The sequence below is a fragment of the Hypanus sabinus genome, chromosome 4 (assembly GCF_030144855.1).
Source record: "Hypanus sabinus isolate sHypSab1 chromosome 4, sHypSab1.hap1, whole genome shotgun sequence".
Classification (NCBI taxonomy): Eukaryota; Metazoa; Chordata; class Chondrichthyes; order Myliobatiformes; family Dasyatidae; genus Hypanus; species Hypanus sabinus.
Window position 1 is genome coordinate 121,789,806 of NC_082709.1, and position 22,442 is coordinate 121,812,247.

A 22,442-nucleotide genomic window follows, 5' to 3' on the forward strand; every position below is an offset into this window, starting at 1 on the left:
CACAGGACGCTGCACCTTATATCCTAGATTAGTTGGTCTTCAGTGAAAATTGTTAAGGGTGGTGGTGCTCCTTTAACCCATACATACTGTTCGCATCAAATTTGACCCATTTTGACATTTGACAGCAGTAAACCCCCCTAATTTCCATTTTTTAAGCTTAAATTTGATTATTTTTCCTAAAGTGACCCAAAATGCACAAAAATGAAAATATTTAAAAATTTTAAACTTTTGTACAGGTGCTACAAATTTTTGTACATTGAGGCTGTTCCGGGTCAAATTTGATCCACATCTATTGAAATGGATTTTAGATCTCTAAAACATTAATTGAGGATTAATTATCTATTTGTTAATGTCAGATGGGCTATTTATACATTCTAAATAGATCTGTGGTTCAAAATTTGGTATGGACACTTGTTATAAAGGGATTCTTGGGCCGGGCCAAAATTGACCTGGACCACATTGTGAAGGTATAGAATATGAACATGTTGCCTGAGTTAACTGATTTTTGTGTGCTTACGTCTTGTAAATGAGTGAATTTTCTGTCTCCTTTAACAAGCAACACCCAACGGTAAACATTTTGCAGCTAAATACTGTATAACCAAGCTCATCAGATTAACACCACACAGAGAATTGAGGACACAACTCAGCACATCACAGAAACCAACCACCCCTTCATGAACTCTGTCTACACTTCCTTCTGCCTCAGTAAACCAGTCAACATAATCAAAGACCTCTCCTGCTCCAGACATACTCTCTTCTCCCTCTTCCATCAGTCAGAAGATACAGAAGCATAAAAGCATATACCAGTATTTACAAGGGCAGGTTGGAGGGTCCCCAGATGGAATATAAGGTTCTGACGTGTCAGTCCATAGCCTCCTCTTGTGCCAAAATGAGGCCACCCTCAGGGTGGAGAAGCACCACATTACATTCTGCCTGGGTGCCCTCCAACCTGATGGCATAAACATCAATTCTGGCATCTTCCAACTTCCTTCTCTGTCCTGAAGAGGGGTCTCAGCCTGAAACGCCAACTATCTCTTAGTTTTCATAGATGCTGCCTGCCCTGCTGAGTTCCCCAACATGTTGTGTCTGTTGCTTTGGATCTCCAGCATCTGTGTTTAGGTATGTGGGTGAGTTAGGTGAGGGATGTAGATCTGTATGATGTCTTGGTACAACAAGTCCAATACCAATTCTTCTGTCTTCTACAAGAAAAGCAGAGGATTTGGGGTGTGTTCTTAGGGAAATGGCATAAAAAGTTGAGATCCTGGTATAGTGACTCTTTAACTAAAACAGTCATTTTAAAAGCTGAATGGTGCTTGAAAATGTGAATCGATGGGGCAGTGTGTGGCTGGCCAGCAGACTTGTTCTCCTGTTCACACTGCAAAAAGTGTTGGTGCATCTGTACTATAGAGGAGGCCTCATTCTCATGGGAAGGCATGCTTGAAAAAGAAAGTGTCTGACCATCGAAGTTGTGGATCTAGGCCACGTTGAAGGTGGGGTTCATGGCTGCTGCTGGCAGGTATCAGGCATCAAGGGTTATGGAGGCAGAGATCTGTGGGAGAGTGAGATGTTGGATCAGTGCAATTGTTGGTCATTATTGGGTGGGGGGCAGATCATTGGAAAAACTGGTGTTGGCTGAGGGTCAAAGTTTAGTATTGGACTGGTTTGTGAATTGGGAAGTTGGATGTGGCAGTGGGGCGTAGGGATCAGGGTCCCAGAAGACTCTGAAAGAGCATTTACCTAAAATAGGTTGTATAACATAGAGCCTCCCTAAACCCTTTAAATGACATTGACACAGGCCAGGCATGCCTCGTGCTATGTGTTCGCTAGATTGGATTGATTCTAACATGTGGGTTTCTCTGTTTATTCATGCGTTAGAAGTGTGCTGTTTTCCTTTTGAAAAAACAGAGCATTTCATGTCACTCTGCAATTTTACTCTGATAAATTTAAACTGAATTAGATAGCGTTCCTCGGTTTTCCTGTGTTATACCTACTGATCTGCAATAAAATGTCCACAGACACATAACTAAGCCAACTCCACAAATTCTGGAACTGAGAAGAATTCTGTGCAGAACCACATATCAATTAAATAAAAGCACACACATGGGAGATGGCTTTAACTGGTGTATTCACATTGCAGTGAGAGAGAGAGAGAGAGAGGGAGAGAGAGAGAACAATGCGCATGTATAGACAACAGATCAACACGTAGTGCCAACGTGGGTGGGGTGGGGGGTTCATTGCTCTAAAAGAAATAGATCCATACATTACATTTCCTCCCCCTTTAGATTAATGCAAAATAAAATGGTGTATTACAAAACATTTAACTTGCGGATACAATATGGTCTTTTAAGAGCCTCTTAGATAGGTACTTGGAGCTTGGAGCTTAGAGGCTTATTCTAGGTAGCTTTTAGAGTAGGTCGGCATGGTCATCACAACATTGTGGGCCGAAGGGCAAGTAATGTGCTGTAGATTTCTATGTTCTATGTTCCCTTTCATAAACCCATGGTCCAACTCCACTCCTCCTCTTTTTTTTCTCCAGTCCTGCTGAAGGGTCTCAGCTGGAAACGTCAACTGTACACTTTTCCTAGATGCTGCCCTGCCTGCTGAGTTCCTCCAGCATTTTGTGTGTGTCACAGTTCTAAAGGTTCAGTTTTTTGAGTGGTGCTTTGTTTCTTTCAGGATAGGAATCAGGTTCAGCAGGTGTCTTGTCAATGATAATGTTCTCGTCATGCCTCCGGACCTGTGGAGTGGTATCAGGTTTAGCAGGTGTCTTGTCTAATACAAAGCTCTCAGTTTCTGATGACACGTTGCTGACAGTGATATCATTACTGAGAGGTAAGTCCAGTGACTGTAATGTGTCCATCTTGTTGGATGCAATAGTCTCAGGTGTGTTCTAGAGTTGTGCATCCACTATCTGGTCCACATTATGTCTCCAGGTCTGATCTCCAACATTCACTGTGTACATCAGTGGTCCAGATCTTGTAGCTATCCTACCAGGTGTCCACTTGTCTTCTCAGTAATCACGTGCTAGGACTTCCTGTCCAATCTCAAGGCTCCTTGCTGCTTCACTTGGCAACTGGCTGAACTTTTAACTCTGTACTTCCCTCCATAGGTCTGGTCTTAGGAGGTCTATTTGAGATCTCAGATTCTTGCTCATGAAAAGCATTGCAGGTATTTGATTTGTCATCACATGAACAGAGTTCCAGTACACAAAAAGGAAATTGTCCACCTTGTGCTGTAGTGGAATGTCCTCCTTGTCATTCACTTTAATGCACTTCTTGAAGGTTTGAATAAACCTTTCAGCTAACCCATTCATTTTTGGGTGGTGAGGAACTGACTTGAAATGTCTCATGCTATTTTTCTTCATGAACAGTCAAAATTCTTCTGACAAGTATTGTGGTCTGTTGTCACTCACAATTTGTTCCGGATGGAGACAGTCTGATGAGGTGATTGACTTCATCGGTATAACCTCAGGCCATTTTGAATGAGCATCCACAGCAATCAGAAACATGGAGTCCATGAATGCCCAGCAAAGTCAATATGTACTCTTTGCCGTGGTGACGACGGCCACTCCCATGGGTGTACCTGTGGGGTGCATTTTAAACTTCTTGGCATTCCAAACAGCTTTTGGCCAAGTCTTCAATCTATTTATACACATAGCTCCAGGTGAGACTCTTCATCTTGACTGTACCCAGGTGTCCTTCATGCAGTTTAGAGGGAACCACACATGAGATCCATACATCAGTGTTCTTTGACATACATTGGCCCTGTTTTGCTGAGAACTCTGGAAACGTAGGGTTACCATGAGCTGGCCATCCTTGCATGGTGATTTCATAGACTTTTGACAATGTGGGGACGTTCCTTTTTTCCCTTTGTATTTCAGAGTTTGTTACCAGCAACTGGTCCACCAATGCGGTGTGGAACACTTCTGCTGATCACAGTATGAAGACTTCTCTTCTTCAGTTGTCAATGGTGGAAGATGTGACTAGCTATCAGCATTGCTATGTTGTTTGGTACCCTTGAACTCTATGTCATAAGAGCACGTTCCTAGGAGTCTGGTGCCCAACATTGGAACTTGGTAGCAGTCATCACTGGAATCCTGGGATTGAAAATGGAAACAAGGTTCTGGTGGTCTGTCACTAGAGTAAACAATTATCCGTAGAGGTAGTGGTGGAACTTCTTTATTCCCATACGTGTTCCCTAAGGGCCTCTCGATCAATCTGTGCATAGTTCCGATCTGTGCTCATTAGTGATCTTGAAGCAAACACAATCAGACATTCAGATCCATCTATCAAAATGTGTGACAAAATGGGTCCAGTGTTATATAGGGACACATGAGCACTGTTGGGCAGGGATGGGCCATAATGGGTGAGCAGTTCATTCGAAATATTAGTCCTCTTTTGCCTGATTCTGTTTTACATTCAGTAACTGCAGGAAAGAAACGCGGATGGTAGTTTTCCTCCCAGGTGCCAGGGTCTGCTCGCGTCCATGATATCTTGAAGTGGAAAGGAGAACAGCCAGAGGTCGTGGTACATATTGCTACCAATGACATAAGTAGGAAAAGGGAGAAGGTGCTGAAAACAGACTATAGGGAGTTCGGAAGGAAGTTGAGAAACAAAACCTCAAATGTAGTAATCTTGGGATTACTGCCTGTACCACGCGACAGTGAGTATTGGAATAGAATGAGGTAGAGGATAAATACATGGCTGAGGGATTGGAGCAGGGGGCAGGAATTCAGAGTTCTGGATCAATGGGATCTCTTTTGGGGCAGGTGTGACCTGTACAAAAAGGATGGTTTGCACTTGAATCTCAGGGGGACCAATATCCTGGTGGTAAGGTTTGCTAAGGCTATTGGGGAGAAATTGAACTAGAATTGCTGGGGGGTGGGAACCAAACTGAAGTGACGGAGAAGAGGAAGGTTGACTCACAAATAGAGAAAGTTGGAGACAGTGCAAAAGGGAGGATAGGCAGGTGATAGAGAAGGGACACACTCAGACCGATAGTTTGAGATGCATCTATTTTAATATGAGGAATACTATGAATAAAGCGGATGAGCTCAGGGTGTGGATCAGCACTTGGAGCTATGATGTTGTGGCCATTACAGAGACTTGGATGGTACAGGGGCAGGAATGGCTACTTCAGGTGCCAGGCTTTAGATGTTTCAGAAAGGTCAGGGAGGAAGGGAAAAGAGATGGAGGCATAACACTGTTGATCAGAGATAGTGTCACGGCTGCAGAAAAGGAGGAAGTCACGGAGAGGTTGTCTACGGAGTCTCTGTGGGTGGAAGTTAGGAATAGGAAGGTGTCAATAACTCTACTGGCTGTTTTTTACAGACCACCCAGTAACAGGGACATCGAGGAGCAGATAGGGAGACAGATTTTGGAAAGGAGTAATAATAACAGGGTTGTTATGGTGGTAAATTTTAATTTCCCAAATATTGATTGGCATCTCCCTAGAGTGAGGGGTTTAGATGGGGGTGGAATTTGTTAGGTGTGTTCAGGAAGGTTTTTTGACACAATATATAGATAAGCCTACAAGAGGAGAAGCTGTACTTGATCATTGGGAAATGAACCTGGTCAGGTGTCAGGTCTCTCAGTGGGAGAGCATTTTGGAGATAGTGATCACAATTACATCTGCTTTACCATAGCATTGGAGAGGGATCGGAACAGACAAGTTAGGGAAATGTTTAATTGGAGTAAGGGGAAATATGAGGCTATCAGGCAGGAACTTGGAAGCATAAATTGGAAACTGATATTCTCAGGGAAACATACAGAAGAAATGTGCAAATGTTCAGGGGATATTTGTGTGGGGTTCTGCGTAGGTACGTTCCAATGAGACAAGGAAAGGATGGTAGGGTACAGGAACCGTGGTGTACAAAGGCTGTTGTAAATCTAGTCAGGAAGAAAAGAAGAGCTTACAAAAGGTTCAAAAAACTAGGTAATGATAGAGATCTAGAAGATAATAAGGCTAGTGGGAAGGAGCTTAGGAATGAAATTAGGAGAGCGAGAAGGGGCCATGAGAAGGCCTTGGTGGACAGGATTAAGGAAAACCCCAAGGCATTCTATAAGTGTGTGAAGAGCAAGACGATAAGAAATGAGAAAATAGGACCAATCATGTATGACAGTGAAAAAGTGTGTAAGGAACCAGAGGAGATGGCAGAGGTAACAAATCGTTTGCTTTGGTATTCACTACAGAAAAGGATCTTGGCAATTGTAGGGATGAAAAGCTTGAGCATGTAGATATTATGGAAGAGGATGTGCTGGAGCTTTTGGAAAGCATAAAGTTGGATAAGTCACTGAGACTGGACGGGATGTATCCCAGGCTGCTGTGGGAAGTGAAGGAGGAGATTGCTGAGCCTCTGGCGATGATCTTTGCATCATCAGTGAGGATGGGAGAGGTTCCAGAGGATTGGAGGTTTGTGGATGTTGTTCCCTTATTCCAGAAAGGGAGTAGGGATAGCCCAGGAAATTATGGACCAGTGAATCTTACTTCAGTGGTGGTAAGTTGATGGAAAAGATCCTGAGAGGCAGGATTTATGAACATTTGGAGAGGCATAACATGAATAGGAATAGTCAGCATAGCTTTTCAAAGGCAGGTTGTGCCTTACAAGCCTGATTGAATTTTTTGATGATGTGACTAAACACATTGATGAGGGTAGAGCCGTAGATGTAGTGTATATGGATTTTAGCAAGGCATTTGATAAGGTACCCCATGCAAGGCTTATTGAGAATGTAAGGAGGCATTGGGATCCATGGGGACATTGCTTTGTGGATCCAGAACTGACTTGACCACAGTAGGCAAAGAGTGGTTGTAGACGGGTCATATTCTGCATGGAGGCTGGTGACCAGTGGTGTGCCTCAGGGATCTGTTCTGGGACCCCTACTCTTTGTGACTTTTATAAATGATCTGGATGAAGAAGTGGAGGGATGGGTTAGAAAATTTGCTGATGACACAAAAGTTGGGGGTGTTCTGGATTGTGTGGAGTGCTTTCAGATGTTACAGCGGGACACTGATAGGATGCAAAACTGGGCTGAGAAGTGGCAGATGGAGTTCAACCCAGATAAGTGTGAGGCGGTTCATTTTGGTAGGTCAAATATGATAGTAGAATATAGCATTAATGGCAAGACTCTTGGCAGTGTGGAGGATCAGAGGGATTTTGGAGTCCGAGTCCATAGGATGCTCAAAGCTGCTGTGCAGGTTGACTCTGTGGTTAAGAAGGCATACAGTATATTGGCCTTCATCAACCATGGGATTGAGTTTAGGAGCTGAGAGGTAATGTTGCAGCTATATAGGACCCTGGTCAGACCCCACTTGGAGTTCTGTGCTCAATTCTGGTCACCTCACTACAGGAGGGATGTGGAAAACATAGAAAGGGTGTGGAGGAGATTTACAAGGATGTTGCCTGGATTGGGGAGCATGCCTTATGAGAATAGGTCAAGGGAACTCGGCCTTTTCTCCTTGGAGCGACGGAGGATGAGAGGTGACCTGATTGAGGTGTATAATTTGATGAGTGGAATTGATCATGTGGAAAGGCAGAGGCATTTTTCCCCAGGGCTGAAATGGCTAACATTTCATAGTTTTAAGGTGTTTGGAAGTAGGTACAGAGTAGATATCAGGGGTAAGTTTTTACGCAGAGAATGGTTAGTGTGTGTAATGGGCTGCCGGCCCTAGTGGTGGAGGCGAATACAATAGGGTCTTTTAAGAGACTCCTGGATGGATACATGGAGCTTAGAAAAATAGAGGGCTATGGGTAAAGCCTAGGTAGTTCTAAGGAAAGGACATGTTCGGCACAACTTTGTGGGCCGAAGGGCTTGTATTGCGCTGTAGGTTTTCTATGTTTCTATGCTTCAACTTTCCTGATTGAAGCCATTGCCACGTTATTTTCACTTTAAATTCAGTGCATCTCTCACTGTTACTGTGCATTGAACTCATGCATTTGTTACCATGTATGACAGCCTTCTTGTGCTCTTTAACACTCACTGTTTTGTCACGTAACTGTTGGTGCAGTTCATGACATTCTCTGACATTCAGGTTCGTACTTGTTGCTTATTTGTTGTGTCTGTCCACAACTACATATCAATTAAATAAAAGCATGTACACAGGAGATGGCTTTTACTGGTGTATTTGGATTGGAGACAGATACAGAGAGGGACAGAGAGAGAGAGAGAGAGAGAGAGAGAGAGAGAGAGAGAGAGAGAGAGAGAGAGAGAGAGAGAGAGAGAGAGAGAGAGAGAGAGAGTGAGAGAGAGAGAGAGAGAGAGATGAGAACAATGCACATGTGCAAATAACAGATCAATAGGTAGTGCTAAGAGTGTGGGTGTGGTCATTACTTTAAAAGAAATAGACCCACACATTACAAGAATGCCCAGGGGTGGTACATCTGCATTGAACTGTCGGCTTGAGTCTAGAATAATTAATGCCATGGGTCGATATGCTTTATTTTTAAATGGCTGCAGCATTTAGCTCAACTGAGGGCCATTAATGTACCATATGGAACCGTGGATGATTTCCCAAATTATATCAGCAAAGTTCAAACCTCTTTGCAATAAGGAGTATGCATGCACCCAGTTCATTGTTAACTGTGGTACAAGGTGGTGCACCGACTCCATGTCCTTTCCTAAGGTGCAGTATGTATCCGACTGAAGATCAATTCTAAAATCAAGGAAACCTTGCATCATCATCATAAATTTTACAGTGCTGATTATTGTAATGATACTGTTACTGTTACTTGGGACATAATCTGCTCATCCTCACTCTAAAATCCCTGTTCAGTGTTTCCAAATTCCTCCATGGCGTCATGCCCATTATCTTTGCATCCCCCCCCCACCCCGCCCTGTTAAATACTTTATTTCTCCATATTCTCATGTCACCTTGGGCAGCACTGCCTTCTCCTACCCAGACACAGTATACTAACATTCCATCCCTGCCACACCCCCGATCCTTTACGATACTCCTCAAAACACACCTCTCCATTAACGGTATTAGTCACCTGTCCTAACTCCTTCAATACTGAATGAGGTATTACAGGTTGAAACTCTGTTGTCCATCATCCTTTGGTGCCAATCCACAGAAAACTCTAATCACTGAAGTTGTCCCTTGTCTGAGCAGGAGAACTATTCTTTGATCTTTTTAAGTACAGGTCAGCCCCAGGTTGCAGCAGTGTGAACTGTTCGTAACACGATGAGTTTGCAAGTCTGAAATGTGATTGCCAATGGATTTCCCAGTTGGGAGAAGATGCCTGCAACACCGAGGCAGCAGGCAAATCCGTACCACTGGTTCCCAGATACTTGAACATATGTCCAAGAAGCTGGGGAGGATCTGCTTAGACATTTTTTGGGTCATGTGTCTGCAAACTGAAGTTACAGTAAATTGGAAACGTTGTTGGCTGAGATTCTGAAAGTGTATTTATTTATTAATTTATTTAGTGATAGTGTGGAGTGGGCCCTTCTGGCCTTGCGAACCACAGCACCCCAGCAACCACCAACAAACCCGATTAACCCTAACCCAGTCATGGCATAATTTAAAATGACCTACCCAGTATGCCTTGGACTCTCGGAGTAAAGCGGAGAATCTGGAGAAAACCCACACATTCCACAAACGCACACAGAGACTCCTTACAGAATGACACCGGAATTGAACTCTGACCTCTGGGACATCCCAAACTGTAATAGTGTTGTGCTATTCCACAACACTAGTGTTGGCACCCATACTAGTTTCACTAGTAGTTTAATTAGCTGCAGATCAATACAGGTCTTAGCTATGTTTACTGTACTGTGCAAAAATCTTGAGCATACAGGGTGCCTAAGACTTTTGCACAGTACTGTAGATGCTAGAATTAGTAAATTACAGGTAGTCCCCGAGTTACGAATGCCCGACTTACGGACAACTCGTACTTATGAACCGAGGAAGCAGAATGCCATCGGCCATTTTAAGTCGGATCCCAACGCCGTCTGCCATTTTAAGTTGTTGCCGTTAACACTGTGTTGAATGTTTAACTTTGTATTTGGCTTAAAATTTTCTTAGTAAGATTCACCTTGACCCCCACCCCCCCCCCCACCCCCGTTCCGGTCGGCTGGTGGCGCAGTGAGATTAGCGCTGGGCTGGAGAACGGGGGTTTCCGAGTTCGAACCAGTGACAGACTGCTCCCGTGCCGGGTTGATGTCGATCCAGTGACTCCCATACCATCCGTGTCGGGTTGATATCGAGCTCGCAACTCGACCTCGTTAAAAAAAACACTGCCACCTCCAGTTTAAATTCCCACGCGGAATATTGTAGAGGATCAAATACCCAAACCCAGCACAGATCCCTCTTGTCCCATTCAGCCTGTCTCAGTGCAGTGGTCGTTAGGACCCAGCGGAGCTCGGGACCCGTTGCCCGCAGAGTTTCTGTTCCGTTGACGGTGTGCAGTGGTCCTTAAGACCCAGCGGACCTCGGGAGCCGGCGGTCGTTGGGACTCGACACCCGCAGTGTTTCTGTTCCATTGACGGGAAGCAATCGCGATTGAAAATAAAATGGAAATAATAAAGCGTTTGGGAAGAGGTGAAATGCCATCAGTCATTAGAAAAGCATTAGGCTACATTCGGTCAATGATCAGAATAATTTTAAAGGATAACAGATATAGTGAGAATAATGGAGCATGTGAAAAGCCCTGCCCCGATGAAAGCTACAATTATTACTAAGCAACGCAGTGGTTTAACTATTGGAATACATACGTTTCTTAAGTGTTTTATATGCACAGAAAGGTAAAATATATACTATATACTAAGACAAACGTTTGACTAACTGACGCTAAATAATACCGGATGTACTTATTCCGATTTACCTACAAATCTGACTTAAATACTGACTCAGGAACGGAACTCATACGAGACTGTAGGGCTGTCTGTAGTATAGTCCTGTGCTATAGGCTCAAAACACACTGGATCATAGAAAATGCTGGATTACAGAACGCCAGACCTGAGAGTTTGACACATGACCTTTAACCTGTTAATGTTCCAGTGAATCTCCCTGTAATAATCAGCTGCTTAAGCTGCTACTCAGAAGCACATTTTTAGATTTGCAAGTGATTGAACTGGTAGATAATGTTGTTGGAGTTGCTACTTAAGTGCAAGGTGGCACAGTTTTGGATTCGCAGATATTCAGGATGCCATATGGGTACAGTTCTCAGCCAGGTAGTTAGCTGCTTTCAGTCTATTTAAACCACAGTAAACAAAAGGCTTTGCAAACTTGGGTGGGGACAATAGGTTCAGAGCCACTGTCAACTCAAATCCACTATTGCACCAAAATGAGTACAGAAACCAACATCACCTCCTGTGTGACGACAGAAGGCATAAGTGCCCTGGGGGATGAGACATCTGCTAGTGGCCTGGTGCCACCTATCCGTCCTATGTTGCAATCCCTTGCCAGAAAAGTTGATGCATCATCTTCCTCCAGTAGCCATGGTAACAAACAACAGTGACAGAGACAACCAGCTGAGCGCACACCAAAAAGGGGCATGTGAGCATTGAGTGGTGGTGTAGATGAGTGCACACAAGTGTATCAAATACTGTGCTGAGTGACCTGCTGTCCGAGGAACGTTTCATACAGTTTGCCAAGACCACAGCAAATGACGAAGGCTGGAGTGCAGATCCACCTTCTGTGCACATCAACAATGTAAGAATCATTGTGGGCAGTTCTTCAGTGATTTGGATGGATATGCTAATATTCCCAACGAAGCACGCACAACCTGATTACACGTTCATAACTACAAGAGATTCTGCTGATGCTGGAGCAACACAAACAAAATGCTGGAGGAACTCAGCAGGTCAGGCAGCATCCATGGACATGAACAAACTGCCGACGTTTCGGGCCGAAAACTTTCAGTTGTCTCCAGGTATTAAGTCTTTCTGCGATACCTTGACCTCTCACTAACACATCACCTTCCTTACCAAAAAATAGATGCTGAAGATCCCCAACTCATGGATAAAGTATGAAATTCAAAGTTCAGAAGCACAAGTGCAAAGAGAAGGTTTGAAAATTCTCAGGTCAAGGGGAGAAAATCATCAGTGTTGATAATATTCTGTCAGGTATCCTGAGTTACCAACAAACGGTCAACAACCTTGTCAAAGGATACCTCAATGACCCAGAAAGCTATGTTGGCTGGAGACGGGGCCTTGTGCTTTGACTCTTTGTGTGGTCACCCAGGCCAAACATGTCAAAGTGTAGAGGCCAGACTAAGAGTGGTCCAGCAGTCCGCTAGGTTCAGTTATTCAGCTCGGGGCCAAGAACCCCGACTGGTCAAAAAATATATTGTTAGGGAAACTGCAATGAGGAAAACCTTTTCAGCTACCCTGAATGCCAGCAGCATAATGGGCAATAAGTAAGGAAGTATCCTGATTCAGGTGCTCAGTTTCATTTGAAGAAGTATTTCTTTTTTCATCACTTCATAATTGAACATCGTTTTGATTATACCTTCAAAACTAGTTCAGTACATTATCACTGGAGCATTGACAGTGTTGGTGCCTCAATGGGTAACCAGAATCTGAGGTTGATTGATTTCTAGGACAAACTATTGATCATTATTCCACTGCTGACATTAGCTATTCCAGGAATAATCAGCTTCTCCAGGGGTAAATAATCTGCAAATACTGGTATTATATGGTCAATTTGGTATTGGATGGGACAGGACCAAGAAAAAGACAGCAGCCTTTATTGGGAAGGAATAAATTTATAAAACATCCCTTTATCATGATTCTCTTCATGGATATCAGGAGGGTTGTTTGTTAAGCCAGTACATTTGCTGTGATTTGCTGATAGTCCTGTGGACAAGTTTTCAGAGGGGCAAGTCTCCCAGTTCCTGAGGTGGATTGGTAGGCAGAGAACCAACAGAAGAAACCTGTCCCCTACGTACCAGGTTGTCCCGGAAGTCACAGCATGTTTTCCACTCTAAGGAGGGTCAGAAATGGTGATTTAAAGAAATGATTCACCAAGCAATTCCCTGAATGAACATGCAGCAATGAGCATATACAACAGCTCTGATACAGTCAATGGGTAATAAAAATTATGTTCTCTCAGTAGGCTCTTGCACGAATGTTAAAAGATGTTTCTAAGAAGTGATAAGGGTTATATACTGTGGAAATTGCAGTGCCTTCTGTGCTCAAAATGAGCTTTTAATCATTTTGGACATGGTTGTCATTGCTGATATTTTATGAACAAATTAAACAAGAAAACATATTGTGGAATTGTCACGGATTCATTGCTGTTTTTGGTTTCCAAGTGAAGTTGCATTAAAGGAACATGGGAGATTCATGTGAAGAAGTATAGTGAGGATAAAGTCCTTTACTGCACGTACAAGGGTTGATGGTTTAGGCGGCAGTCCAGGCATTTTGCATTTGTCATAAGCTAGAGCTCTTCTTCTCACTGTTTCTTCTGTTGCTCTCTTTTGCTGTAGATGACTTTCATGCTCCATTGTATCACCCACTCCATCTTGCTTCATCACCCAGTCGCTGGAAGGACTGCAGTGTTCTGAGAGACAACATCAGCAACAGAAATAGAGATGGTATTTCAAGTGTGGACATGGCCTACAGGGGACCCAAAGGTTCCTTTCAGCATCATTATTGCTTACTAAATTTCGATTTTCCTTCACTAATGAGAGTCACTGCACCTCTGAATAGATGCATAAATGATCCCGCAAAGCCAATGGGCAAGGGAAAGGGGATAACCTTTGTTCCCAGGAGAGAGTGCAAGGACTGTGCTAAACTCTTAAACATAAAACCATAAGATGTAGGAGCAGTATCAGGCCATTCAGCCCATCAAGTCTGCTCCAGCATTTCACCATGGCTGATTCCAGATCCCATTCAACCCCGTACAACTGCCCTCTCACCATATCCCTCAATGACCTGACAAATCAGAAATCCTACCAATTTCCGCATTAAATATACCCATGGACTTGGCCTCCACTGGAGTCTGTGGCAGAGCATTCCACAGATTCACCACTCTTTGGCTAAAAAAATCCTTTTTATTTCTGTTCTAAAAGGTTGCCCCTCAACGTTGAGGCTGTGCCCTCTAGTTCTAGAAACCCCCACCATGGGAAACATCCTCTCCACATCCACCCTATGTTGCCTTTTCAACATTTAATAGATTTCAACGAGATCCCCATGCATTCTTCTAACTTCCAGTGAGTACAGGCCCAAAGTTGCTAAAATTCTTCATACATTAACCCTTTCATTCCCAGAATCATCCTCATGACCCTCCTTTGGACTATCTGCAATGACAATACATCCTTTCTGAGGTAAGGGGCCCAAAGCTGTTGACAATGCTCCAAGTGTGGGATGACTAGTGTTGTATAAAGCTTTAGCATTATCTCCTTGTTTTAATATTCTAATCCCCTTGAAATAAATGCCAGCATTGCATTTGCCTTCTTTACCACGGACTCAACCTGTGAATGAATCTTCTGGGAGTCTGGGCCAAGGACTCCTAAATCCCTTTGCACCTTTGATGTTTGAATTTTCTCCCCATTTAGATAATAGTCCACACTATTGTTCCTTTTACCAAAATGCATTCTTATATGTTTCCTAACTGTGTATTCCATCTTCGTTGTTTGCCCATTCTTCCAATTTGTCTAAGTCCTGCTGCAATTGCATTGCTTTCTCAGCACTACCAATGCCTCCATCTATCTTCATGTCATCCGTAAACTTTGCTACAAAGCCATCAATTCCATTATCTAAATCATTGACAAACAATGTGAAAAGTAGTGATCTCAATACTCAGCCCTGAGGAACACCACTAGACACCGGCAGCCAACCAGAAGAGGTCCCCTTTATTCCTACTCACTGTCTCCTGCCTATCAGCCATTCTTCTATCCATGCCCATCTCTTTCCTGCAACACTATTGGACTTTATCTTGTTAAGCAGCCTCATGTGAGGCACCTTATCAAATGCCTTCTGACAATTTAAGTAAAGGACATCCACTGCCTCTCCTTTGTCCACCTGACTTGATACTTCCTAACAGAATTCTAACAGATTTGTCAGGCAAGATTTCTCTTCATAGAAACCATGCTGACTTTGACTTATTTTATCATTAGTCTCCTTAATAATGGACTCCAACAATTTCCAAATCACTGAGGTTAGGCTAACTGGCCTATAATGTTCTCTCTTTTGTCTTCCTCCTTTATTAAAGAGTGGAGTGATATTTGCAAACTTCCAGTCCTCCGGGACCATGCCAGAATCAAATGATTTTTGAAAGATCATGACCAATGCACTCACTGTCCTCTGGCATACAGCTATTGTATTCCACAGTAAAGATTGAAGCAATGTACTTATTAAGTTTATCTGCCATTTCTTTGTCACCCATTACTACCTCACCAACATCATTTTCCAGTGGTCCAATATCAACTCTCACCTCCCTTTTACTTTTGATGTAACTAAAAAAAACTTTTTTTATTTGCCTTTTGTTTGATTTTAAAAGCTTCCCACTCACTTTTGCTACCTTAGGTGCAGTCTTATCTTATATGGCTTTTATGCCTCTTACCTCATAAGCTACCTTATATAGCTTTTATGCAGTCCTTAACTTCCCCCGTCAGTCATGGTTGCCTACCACTGCCATTTAAGAACAACTTCTTCTGTGGGACATATCTATCCTGCGCCTTGTGAACTACTTCCAGAAACTTCAGCCATCTCTGCCCTGCTGTCATCCCCACAAATATCACCCTCCAATCCATCTGGGCAAGCTCCTCTCTCATGCCTCTGCTATTCTATTGTGATACTGATACATCTGACTAATGCTTTTCCCTCTCAGATTGCACTATGATCGCTTTCTCCTAAGGGTTCCTTTATGTTAAGCTAATTAAGCTGGGTTACTACACAACACCCAATCTTAGAGAGCCTTTACTCTAGTAAGCACAAGCTGCTCTAAAATGCTATCTCATAGGCATTCAGCAAATTCCCTCTCCTGTGATCCGACACCACTGTGATTTTTGCAATCACCTTGCATATTGAAGTCCTCAAATAAAATTGTGACATTACACTTATTACATGCCCTTGCCAGCTCCATTTTTGATCTCATCTGCATAGCTTGGCTGCTCATGGCATCAAAGCTTGACTGTTGTAGTGTAAATAAACTATGGTATTATAATATTGAGGTCAACTGCAGAATGACAAGGGGGAGATGCTTCCTTTTGTGTAATAATGGTAGTCTGAATGGATAGAACAGTGTGTGAGCAACTTTTTCCCCCTTCCACAGAAAAACAAATTGGTGTTTGATGTTCCCACAGTTCACCAATGTTTATCTGTGGGGGGGTTATTTGAATTTTCTTGTGTGGGGGAGTGGGTTGATAGTTTTTTTTCTTTGAAAGAACTCCATGGTTTTCTTTATTTCAAGGCTATCTAGAGAAGACAGATCTCAGAGTTGTATTCTGCATATGTACTTTGATAATAAATGAACCTTTGAACCTTTTGAACCTAAGGCACCAAAAACCTTCGGAAGCATGGCTACTCTGAAGCTAGCTCAAGTTGATTAAGTGCCAAAAGCAAATCCTTAGTCATTTACTGAGCAGTATTAGAAAATTAAAAATACTGGATCTCCAGAGTCTTTTGGATTAAATAACAATACAGCATCTGTGCTCCAAGTTACGGGATATGCTGTTCTCACAACAATCTTTCATTCCATATTTTATCAGCTGTCCTTCTCTCTTTCCCCTACTTAAACAGGCTTATTTACAAAGTGAAGAAATGGCCAATATGTCAAGAAAGATGCTCCACTATTTAGATGCTTGCAATAATTAACTGGGCAATTAACATTTTAGATTATGTTAATACTGTGATGGTTTACTGATTATTTCTAAGGGTCTGCATGAAGCACAATCATCTACTCTTTGGTTTGATATCTGCTACCTCAGTTTTACTGAGTTCCTGAAGGTTTCAAAGGTACACTTAATGTCAGAGAAATGGATACAACATACATCTTGAAATTCTTTTTCTTTGCAACAATCCACAAAAATAGAGGAGTGCCCCAAAGAATGAATGACAGTTAAATGTTAGAATCCCAAAGCTCTCCCAGCTCCCCCTCCCATGCATTAGGAACAGCAAAGCAATGACCCCCCCCCCACTAGCAAGAAAAACATTTGTACCCTTCACTGAGCACTCAAGCGTGCAGCAAAGCATCAATAAAGACACAGACTTGCAGTACCCCAGTTGATATATAGTAGGTGGTTAGTAACTAAGGTCATTATATTGGTGATCAGAGTGTCTTTTAGTCATTCAAGAACTCAATAGTTACATCTGCACATTCATGTAGATTCTGCGGAGACAGGCATTAAAGACAATGTCTGGGATGGAGAGCTTCACTAACATGCAGCTTAGAAACTGACCTACGATGCAAAGAATCACTTCTGCAGCATTGTAGTTTCTCTGTGACTCATGAAGGATGGCAGGTAAGAGGCCTTATTGTGTACCATTCCCCTTCAGCAAGGAGCTTTTGCTCTTCAATAGCTAGGGCAGTTATTTCTGAATATGGTGCAGTAAAGAATAAATTTTCAACTAACGAATGCTTGTGTGCCAGCAACTGATCTTTGATAAATTATGATACAGGCAAGTCACTATTTTTAGGCATGAATAGTTGAATAATTTGGCTATTCAAGTCAGCTTCTGAAAGTAATAAACTTCATTATTTATTCCAGACCTATCTCTGCTTCCACCTATCAACACACAAATGTGTCAATCTCATACAGCAGTGCGAATCCCCGGTCATCGTTTCCTGATTTTGGTTGGCTAATGATCAGTGTCCATATGTAAATAAAAAGCCATTACCTTACAAGGTCAATGACTCTCTCCCTGGGAGCTGTGTTGACAGGTTCGTCATTTATCTTTATTATTTGGTCTCCCGGTATCAGCTTGCCTTCAGATGGCCCACCTGCAAGAAAGTGTTAGATGTGACAAGAGCCTTTAATGTTACATGAGCTGCATTATCCATTGATTTCGAAAACAGCAGCTTGTTAAAGTGCCATAACTTAAGTCAGCCCTGGCTTTCCTTGACATTTTGTACTTCATTTTATTATTCATTGCCCTGGCCAGAAATACCAAGTGGTAGAACTCTGTGACCATCTCCCAGTTCTAGAAGAACTATAGCTAGGTCTTGGGGGAAGGCTAGGCAAAGTATTCAACAGTAAAACTATAATGACACCCAAGTTAATACCACCCTATTCACTTGTCTTTGCCTCATTAACCACATCATTTGATTGACAGAAGGATCAGAGGAGACTAAGGCTTACTTATATCCTTTATTTTACCAAAGTGTGCTACTGATGAAAACAGGGACTAAAGCAAATGCAATGGACTAAAGGATTAGAGAAAATTAATTGGAGAATATAAGTTACATTGTTTATACTCCAAGCAACACACACACAATGCTGGGGAAACTCAGCAGGCCAGGCAGCATCTATGGAAAAAAGTAAGTAGTCGATGTTTCGGGAGGAGGGCAAGTATAGCACTTGTTCCTACACCTCCTCCCTCACCACCACTCAGGGCCCCAAACAGTCCTTCCAGGTGAGGCGACACTTCACCTGTGAGTCTGTTGGGGTTAACTACTATGTTCGGGTCTCCTGGTGTAGCCTTCTTTATATTGGTGACACCCAATGTAGATTATGAGACTGCTTCACTGAGCACCTACGCTCCATCCACCAGAAAAAGCAGGATCTCCCGGTGGCCACCCATTTTAATTTCACTACTCATTTCTGACATGTCAGCCCATGTCCTCCTCCACTGTTGTGATGAGGCCACACTCAGGTTGGAGGAGCAACACCTTATATTCTGTCTGGGTAGCCTCCAAACATCAATTTCTCAGACTTACAGTAATGCCTCTTCCCTTCACCATTCCCGATTCCCATTTCCCTCTCACACCTTATCAGCTCCCTCTGGTGCTCCTCCTCCCTTTTCTTTCTTCCATGGCCTTTTGCCCTCTCCTATCAGACTCACCCTTCTCCAGGCCTTTATCTCTTTCACCAGTCAACTTCCCAGCTCTTTACTTCACCCCTCCCCCTCCCAGTTTCACCTATCACCCTATGTATCTACTTCCCCTCCTCCTCATCTTTTTCTGCAGGCCTGATGAAGGGTCTTGGCCTGAAACATCAACTGGTTATTCTTTCCTATAGGTGCTGACTGGCCTGATGAGTTCCCCCAGCGTTTTGTGTGTTTTGCTTTGTTTATCTCCTTACCTGGTGTCACAGACCGCACAACAACTGGCTTCTCACTGCCCGCAACAAACCCAAAGCCCAGCACTGGATCCCGCTTCATCTCGATCCTCCGAGAAGTTGGCTGTACAACCTGGCTTCCCTCGAGTCGAGGGTCTTCAAAGCTTGTTGACTGGGTCACATGGCTGGAAGAGAACACAAGGAGAGAATTCCTTTTGGTTGCTGCAGCTTTTCTGAGAGTTGATCATTGGCATTGTGATATTAATACAGTGATTAAGATGATGGCATGATAGTCCATTCCAAACCCAAGCTAGAATTCTCATAACCCAGTTCTTACTGATGTTGATATGCTTGAGCTTAAAACACCAAGTTTGATCAAGAACAGAATGCCAGCACTGAATTACAAAGAAAATCATTCTGGCCTGGACAAATTACTGAACCAGGTTGATATGGAACAGTCCAACCCATCTGTTTTATTCCAATATAAGAATTATTTTAACCAGGTCCGACATTTCATCATGAACACAAGAGATTCTGCAGATGCTGGAAATGCAGAGTAGCAGCACATACAAACACACTCCTCAACTACAACCAAATACAAGGGAGAACTCAGGGCAGAAATAGCCATTCACCACCAAGCTTACTCTCCCATTCATCAAGATCACAGCTGATCTGCCTCTGCTCCATTCACCTGCCTGAAACTCATTTCCTTATTGTCTACCTGCACCATACTTCCTCTGTGATGTCATCACTATTCTGTTATTGTTTTCTCTTGTTATGTCTTGATGTACTGATTTGATTTAATGATCAGTATGGACACCATGCAAAACAATGGTTTTTCCCTGTAGATGCATCAATAAGAAACCAATTTGACAACTTAGGCAGAAGTTGCCTGGAGCCTGTCCAATGCACATTCTGAACAGGGCCAATGGTTGGGAAGTGGCCCACCATGTGTCTCAAATGACAGCAGGACCCACAGGAATAGGATCTGTAAAGCCATGTAGAGCGGAAAATCAGATGCACAACCAAATTTTAATGTTTTCCATTGGGTTGGAATGAGTTTGGTGACTACTTTCTTTTTTGGCCTCGGGCCAGAGGGTGGGGTGCCACTACGTTCTGTCCACACATAGAACCATTGAACACTACAGCACAGTACTGGCCCTTCAGCCCTCCATGTTGTGCCAACCTATATAATCCTTAAAAAAATGTACTAAACCCACACTACCCCATAGCCCTCCATTTTTCTTTCATCCATGTGCCTGTCCAAGAGGCTCTTAAATAATGTTTTAGCCTCCACCACCATCCCTGCCAACTTTCCAGGCACTCACAACCCTCTGTGTAAAAAACTTACCCCTGAAGTCTCCCCTAAACTTCCCTCCCTTAATTTTGTACATATGCTCTCTGCTGTTTGCTATTGGTGCCCTGGGAAACAGGTACTGACTATCCACCCTGTCTATGCCTCTCATAATCTTGTAGACCTCTATCAAGTCCCCTCTCATTCTTCTACGCTCCAAAGAGAAAAGTCCCAGCTCTGCTAACCTTGCTTCATATGACTTGATCTCCAAACCAGGCCACATCCTGGTAAATCTCCTCTGCACCCTCTCCATAGCTTCCACATGCTTCCTATAATGAGGTGACTAGAATTGAACACAATACTTCAAGTGCAGTCTCACCAGAGATTTGTAGAGTTGCAACATGGCCTCTCTACTCTTGAACTCAATCTCCCTGTTAATGAAGTCTAGCATACCATAGGCCTTCTTCACTACCCTAACAACCTGTGCAGTGACCTTCAGGGATGTATGGATTTGAACCCCAAGGTCCCTTTGTTCATCCACATTCTTAAGTAACTGACACTTAATCCTGTACTCAGTCTTCTGGTTTGTCCTTCCAAAATGCATCACCTCACACTTGTCCGGATTGAATTCCAGGCAAAATACTTTCCTTCCACAACTACCCTCTGCTTTCTTCCTTTAAGCCAATTTTTTATCCAAACAGCCAATGTTCCACTTATCCCATGTCTCATGACTTTCTGGATGAGTCTCTCATGAGGGACCTTGTCAAATGCTTTGCTAAAGTCCATGTAGACCACATCCACTGCCCTACCCTCATCAATATCTTTTGTTACCTCTTCAAAAAACTCAATCAGGCTCATGAGGCATGATCTTCCCTTCACAAAGCCATGTTGACTATTCATGAGTAGACCGTACTTCTCCAAATGCTCGTAGATCCTATCCTTAAGAATCCTTTCCAGTAGTTTGCATACCACCGACGTAAGACTCACTGGTCTATAGTTCCCAGGTTTCTCCCTATTACCTTTTTTAAACAAGGGAACTACATTTGCCATTCTCCAGTCCTCCGGCACTTCCCCTGCAGTAAAAAAGGATTCAAAGATCATAGCTAATGCTCCTGCGATCTCTTCTCTTAATTCCCACAACAACCTGGGGTGTATCATATCCAGCCCTGGAGATTTATCAATCTTAATGTTTTTAAGAAGATCCAGCACTTCTTCTTCCTTAATCTCCACATTGTCCAGCACACAGGCCTGCTCTACTTCAACCTCATCCTGATCAAGATCCTTTTCACTCGTGAATACTGAAGCAAAGTATTCATTTAGGACCTCCCCAACCTCCTCTGCTTCCAGGTACATGTTGCCCTCTTTATCCTTTAGCGGTCCCATCATCCTATTCTCGTCATCCTTCTGTTCTTCACATATGCATAGAACACCTTGGGGTTCTCCTTAATCCTACATGCCAAGGCCTTCTCATGCCCCCTTCGAGCTCTCCTTTCTTTAGCTCCTTCCTGGCTACCCTATATTTCACATGAGCCCCTCCTGCTTCCTGCTTCTTATATCTAACATATGCTTCCTTTTTCCTCTTGACGAGTTGCCTCACATGTTTCGTCAGCCACAGTTCCCCTTTCCTACCATTTTTTCCTTGCCTTAGTGGGACAAACCTATCCTGAACCCAGCTCAAGTGGTCCCTAAACTTCTCCAACATTACTTCTGTGCTTTCCCCTTTGAACATCTGTTTCCAATTTACTTTCGCTAGTTCCTGCCTCATCCCTTCAAAGTTAGCCCTTCCCCAGTTAAGCACTTTACCATTTCATCTGACTTTATCCCTTTCCATAGCTATACTGAAGCTAAGGGAGTTGTGGTCACTCTCACCAAAATGCTCCCCCACCAAGAGGTCTGTCACCAGACCAGGTTCATTACCCAGAACTGGATCCAGTATAGCCTCTCCTCTCGTCAGCTGGTCCACATACTGTGTCAGGAATCCTCCTTGAA

At 43.2% G+C, this 22,442-nt stretch overlaps 1 protein-coding gene across 1 annotated transcript in view; it reads right to left on the reverse strand.

Annotated features, from left to right (window-relative positions):
• frmpd4 (FERM and PDZ domain containing 4) overlaps positions 1 to 22,442 on the reverse strand; it is a 336,831-nt gene that overhangs the window by 114,616 nt on the left and 199,773 nt on the right. Inside the window, exons 2-3 of the mRNA XM_059968060.1 lie at positions 19,184 to 19,344; positions 17,781 to 17,883 (exon numbers count right to left, since the gene is read on the reverse strand). Coding sequence (XP_059824043.1) covers positions 17,781 to 17,883; positions 19,184 to 19,344 — 264 coding nt within the window. The remainder of the gene's footprint in view (positions 1 to 17,780; positions 17,884 to 19,183; positions 19,345 to 22,442) is intronic.